General features: G+C 40.2%; 1 protein-coding gene across 1 annotated transcript in view; it reads right to left on the bottom strand.

Annotated features, from left to right (window-relative positions):
- Positions 1–5,618: 5,618 nt before the first annotated feature.
- The window catches only part of POU3F4 (POU class 3 homeobox 4), a gene marked incomplete at both ends in the record, with an annotated part of 1,086 nt that continues 291 nt past the window's right edge, over positions 5,619–6,413 (bottom strand). Inside the window, one exon of the mRNA XM_084258579.1 lies at positions 5,619–6,413. This exon is cut by the window's right edge and continues 291 nt beyond it. Coding sequence (XP_084114705.1) covers positions 5,619–6,413 — 795 coding nt within the window.

Raw genomic sequence — 6,413 nt, 5'->3', positions numbered from 1 at the left:
TGTAAAGAGAAACTCAAGTTCTAGTTAGTGAGTTAGATTATGTGTGAATGAGTATAAATTCTATATTCATACTTATGAAAGAAGTCATAGTGACCTAGTGTATTTTTCACTGGAAGACACAGGTTTAACTTTGTGGATTCTGTTTACAGAAATAATAGTCTAGGTCCCTTGTATATAATCACCCTACCCCACTTTAGAGGTAATAGATGTTAAACTGGATTTTGTTTTTGAGACAGTATTCTTTTAGAAAAATCTCCTTATTTTAGAAATGTTCCACCAGTAGGGCTCTTTTAAAAACATACTTTTATTTCAACTTATTAAAATCACCTTTAGTGATTTAAAAATATTTTATATTATTTTTTCTTTATGTTTTAAAATTTAACATCTGCAAAGAGTAAGCTGGAGAGTTGTTATTTTTAAAATTATTATCTGGGGCATGGATAAGGAATGCTCTAGCCTTATTTTACAGAATGGGTGATTGTCGGTGCTACCAATTCACATAGTATTGTTTTGCATTGTTACTTTTACTTCATTTTAAGAAATTTTTGAGAGTGTCATGTTTGTATTTTTAAATTTTAAATCATGTAAATAATTTCTATGATTTTGAGATTACTACGTGTCTTTAAAAAAGTATGACAAGTGGAAAATACATTATTTTATTTAGGAAACTACTTTTTAACTTCTAAACAGTTCCCACTTCTCCATTCTCACCATTCTTATTCTCCTCCCTTACTAAAATACATTTTAAATGAAAACATAAATTTAAGTTTCCACATATAGCCTTCAGACAATTAAAATAACAACAAAAGTCTGGCATGGAGGCAAGGAAGATATCTAAATGTTAAATAGTACAAGGGAATAGTGTTTGATTTTATGAATGATAAAAACAGCTCATATACTAATATAAGCAATGATTTTTCCTAACTTTTTGTTTTTAAAAATAAGAAACCAATTTTCAGGTGTAGTATTTCTCTTCTTTTATTGTTGTAAAGATACAAGCTAAAGTTTAGTAATTGTTTTCTTTTTGTTATCCATGCAAAGAGCCAAAGCCATATAGTTCATCAACTTATGTTTACATACACATGATTAGAATTTTGACTTTGTTTACATATCTTTACCACCTGAGCACTTGTTTATTTCTCATCTTATCCCTTCCACAATCTCTTCATTTTCTATTATTCTAATCAGGTGATGGGAATGATTTTTTTTCTTTCATTTCAGTAAATATGGTTATTATTGTTCTTTTTTAACCTACCAATTCTTATTATGGGAGATAGAACCATTGCTGCAAACACCTGAAAGAAACTGCAGCTAAAGCTTCTATTTCTTACAAAGGCCTTGGTTGGGAATCGGATGGTGGCAACTTCAGTAGAAGGAAAGTCCCAGGCAGAGGAACCAACTTAGTCTGAATTCTAATGAAAATGTTATGCTAATGATACAGGGCAGCTGATAAGGAGGTCATTATAAGGGCCAACTAGGTATTGGTTATATTTTAAGAGAGAGAAAACAGGTCATAAAGGAAACAAGTCTCATAAATATGTATTACATATATATATTCATTTATCAGTAATACATAGTAAAGTATTGATAGTGACAAATATTTGTATCTGTATATTTAAATATGCAGCTTCTAAAATACCTGCTCATGTACCCACTAAATTCAGTATATACTGTTAGTTGGTTTCTGTGTACTTTGGTTAAGAAAAACTTTTTAATTAATTAAAATTTTTATAGGATATTTAAAGAGAAAGAGTTCAGTTTGTATAAATAGAAATAGAACCAACAAGTTTAAGACTATGGGTTTTGTCTTGTAGGTACATTTGTATAAAGTCAGTATAATTTATAAAGAGAGATATGTCCATGAGTATATACACAACATGTAGCATATTCATATACAACACTCACATGTTATGATGAAGTGTGCTGTTGTAAATCATTAGGCAATCTGAAAATTGCAAGATATTGCATGTGATAATAAATACATATTAAAATGATTAAATAATGTTTCTTTGTCTAACAAAAAAAATACTTTGGTTATGAATTGAGAGGAATTTTGCTGCTGAAATTCTATAGTTATATGTACTATTTACTGCATAAATGTGTCCACTAAAAAAATTGGGGTAAGGCATACATGTATATACAAAGCCTTAAAACATAACTAATTCTGATTTAGTAAGTTATTCCTCACCCATCACTACAGGTAACTGTCCTTTAGTTTAGGGAGGGTCCTATAAAATAATAGAGGTAAAATGGTACGTAGCAATGGGAATAAGAGTATAATAAATGGGACTTTCCTTCCAAATATCTTCATGTATACTTCCTGCCCCTCAAACTTAGATAAGAATTGGACAGAATTTAGCCTTACTGGGCAACACTAAGTAGTCAAAAGTTTATCAGAGTTGCTGGGCCCAGGGTGTCTTAAGAATAAATAAATTAAAAAAAAGCACTTCTTATATGTATTCATCTTCCCATCTCTCATCAGGGGGAATGGACTCACCTATGAAGGGTTCCTGGAGAGAACAGGGAAGAAGAGAGGTGGGTGAAGCCAACAAGGTGATATGAAAGCCTCAGCAAAAGTCTGGGTTCAGTTCAGGAGGGGCAGGTTCAGAGAAGGGTTTATCTGTTGGAGGAGAGAGAGAGAGAGAGAGAAAGAGAGAGAGAGAGACTCCTTTTGGAGAATATTAATAAGATTGCACCTCTTGAAATAAACTCCCTGCCTGGACTGCCTTCCACCCTTCCGGGACTGATTTCCATCATTTGGGGTGTGTTTTGTGTGACCTTTAACATGGGTGCTATAATAATACTAGGTCTCTTCTCTCTGTGTGTCTCTCTGTCTCTGTGTGTCTCTCTGTCTCTCTGTCTCTCTCATATTTGTTTAAGGCCAAAGATCAAAGGGAGAGAATCAAGAATCAAAACAATGACTGATGATTTCTAACCTGAACCAAAGCAGATGAGCTGTTTACCCAGAATGTAACTGTTTGAATGCTTCACTGTGTGTGCACACCACACAATAAAGCCAGAATAATAATAAAAAAAAAAGATTTCTGGAAAAATGTTTTTATTTAAACCTTTTAAATCTCTTACAACAATAAAATATTGTGTCAATATAAACTGCTTGACTAAAATGGTTCACATCAAACATTACAACAAATTGTCTTTCTTTTGACACCCAACTCATCTTTGAGAGTTTTCTTTTTAACACAATGCAGAATTTATTGAAAATAAATAATTGCTGGCAACTGCAATAGGCAATTCGAATAAAATAGTTGAAAAAGCAACTCTTAATGAAAATAGCGTTTATTATACATCAGTTACTAAATGAATAAACTAAATGATCTTTTTTAAATTAATAACTTCAAAAAACGTTTAATATACAAAACTGTACAATTATAAAGTCGGCGGAAATATTTGGGTTAACTTAGGTTTGAACCACACAGCTTAACGGTAGAAAAAATATTGAAAAAATCTAAACAAAAAAACTTAACAGTTGTAAAATATGAACTCAACATGGAAAAAAAAAAATAAAACCGGAAACTAAAACCCAACTACCAACAGAATGCAGAGAGTCGACAAAAATGAAAAAGGGTCTGAGATTTGAATTTATGCAAGCACTTCGACCTGCAGCTGGGGGAGACCAGAGGCCTGGCAGCCCATACTAGTACATCCAGAAAAGGGGGCCTGAGGCTTCTGGTCCTTAGGTAGTTTGAAGCTTTGTTTACTGCAACCGTGCCAGGAGTCAGACCAGGCGGCCAGGCAGGGGTGTAAAGGAGCCCCCAGCCAGGTACTGCGGGAGGGGCAGCTGCGGGTGTTGGATGCTTGGTTGGTGGTGCACAAGTGTGCTCCTTGGGAATGAGGTGTGCCTATGGACCTGGCTTGTGAGAATAAGGGCTAGAAATAAAGCCTCAGCAACTGCATATTTTTGGGATCTCTAAAAAGCCTAGCGAGATTTTTTTGTAGTTTTTGTTTTCTGTAAATATTAATACTATACACACACCTAACTACACACACACGCACAGACACATACACACAGGTACACATATACATAGAGGAAAGAAGGAAGGAAGGAAGGGAGGGAGGGACGGAGGGAGGGAGGGAGGAAGGAACGTAGGAAAGAAGGAAGGGGAGGAAAGAGAAGGGAAGGAAGCCCAGCCGCCCAGGCACTCGCTAGCTACCTCAATAGACGCAGTGGGCTTCTACCAGCTGTGCTTCTCAGAGGCTCGGAGTCCGCTCCACTTGAACCCACTTACAGACAGCTGTAGAAACGCCGGAGAGGACACGGTTGCACGCCTAGACCGGAATCCCTGTGACCAATAGTTTCACTGTCGCTCTGCTGTGTAGAAAGCGCCTTGCCAACCCTCCTAAGGCTTTCTCACTCGACCAGTGAGCTGGAGATGAACCAAACTGGGAGGCGCTGACACTGTCTGTAGCCAGCGTCTCCCGGCCATAATCTCCAGCGAAAGCGATCGCGGGGCTAGTGCGTTAGCGCTAGTCCTCAGTCTGGCGCTTCGCTAGGCTGGTGCAAGCGCCCACTGCCAGCGTTCCGGAATTCAGTAGGTGCGGATACCTCTCTGCTCCTCGGGCCAACCTTTTTCTCCTGGAGTCGCGACCAAATCTTTCCTGGATACCCAGATCTGTGCCGAGGAACATCGCAGGGGCTCCACAGTTCCCTGAGGCAGCGCAGAAAACTTCGGAATGGCCTCACCAACTTTGCGCTAGTTTGCAAGTCTAATAAATCTGCCTATTCTGCCCATCCTAGAAACTCCGCCCCGGGAAAAGTGTATAGAGAGATATATCCCTCCATATAACTTCGATATAATTATAAACGCTCCCTATTGTATTATATTCTCTCTACACAGATTTGGGATAGGGGTGGGTGAATGCGTAGGCATATCTTCCCCTTTCTCCTCCTCCCAGACTCCCCTCCCTTTTCTAAGCAATTAAAAAACTATCAGCTCAATGAAGGAATAATAATAATAATAATGTTGAGTGGTCGATTAGATACAAATTATCTCACAAATATTGTGTACAGCTTTAGTAAAACACCGCAGACATTTAGAAATGCTATCGAAGTTTTAAAAAATGCAAAACTAGTCTATTGTAAAACAAATTTCACCTGAAATACAGCTGCTATAACCAAGGCGCTGAAAGGTTATTCAGAGGCACACATCTGTCTTCCCACCCCCACCTCCCACATCCCTACCCCGCCCCCATGTTACCACACTCCTTACTCAGCCTAGAGAGGAGCAACCAAACAAATCTTTCTCAAAGTAAACAATATGTCTTGGTGAGTAGAAAAGGTTGGAGGAAACTTGCATGGGCGGCAGGGACTATGAGGTCCTAGCCTGAACTGCTTAATGTAACTGTATGTCAGCATTAGGGAAGCCTGAATGAGTGTGTTGTGTCTGTGTGTGTGTGTGTGTGTGTGTGCGTGCGCGCGCGCGCGCGCGCACCCGTTTCCTTTCTTAATGTGAGTTAAAATCACCTGTTTTGAGAGAGAAAGAGAGAAAAAAAGAGAGAGAGAGAGAGCGCGCAAATAAAGCTAGACCGAAAGAAAGTGAGATTGAAAAAGAAATTCGCGCTGCTCCCAGTGGGGCCGGCTGCTTCTTCGCTTCCTGCAGTCAGAGATCGTGGCAGGACGTGTCTGTTTTCACCGTATGAGAATAAACCTCATGAGGCTGCTGATCCCCTGGAGGAGTCATTCTTTTCTCTTTCTGTCTTCGATTACAGAACCAGACACGCACCACTTCTTTCTCCAACTGGAGGCTGTCTGCCAGCGAGGAAATCTCCTGCGCTGCAGGCTTGGGACACTTGAGGAAATGTGTCTCCAGTACGCCCTTGACACTCACCTCAATGGAGGTTCGCTTCTTGCGCTTTCGTCCCTGCGCTGCAATCTTGTCAATGCTAGTCGGGCTCCCTGTAGATGAATCGGCCTCCTCAAGCCACTTGTTTAGCAACGGCTTCAGTTTGCACATGTTCTTGAAGCTCAGTTGCAAGGCCTCGAACCTGCAGATGGTGGTTTGTGAAAACACGTTGCCATATAATGTTCCCAGCGCCAGCCCCACGTCGGCCTGCGTGAAACCCAACTTGATTCTTCTTTGTTTGAACTGTTTGGCGAACTGTTCCAATTCATCCGAGGTTGGTGTCTCCTCATCCGAGTGGTCCTGGCAGTGGTGCGAGCCCAGATCGCTATGGTCTGGGGGCTCCCGAAGCACTGGATGTAGGCTCTGTGATGAGGCGGAGGCTGGCGGTGGAGTGAGGCCCCCATGCTCAAGCATGCCGCTCACAGTGAAGCCAGACTGCGAGTACACGTTGAGGGGTTGGCCGCTGGACGTGATGGACGGGTTCGGAGCAGGGCTCGCCCCCCAGGCATTCGGGTGGTTTGTGTGAGGAGAGTGATGAGCGACGTGCGGTGA

Source organism: Talpa europaea (genome assembly GCF_964194135.1).
Source record: "Talpa europaea genome assembly, chromosome: X".
Classification (NCBI taxonomy): domain Eukaryota; kingdom Metazoa; phylum Chordata; class Mammalia; order Eulipotyphla; family Talpidae; genus Talpa; species Talpa europaea.
This window is presented reverse-complemented; position numbering and strand designations above follow the sequence as displayed.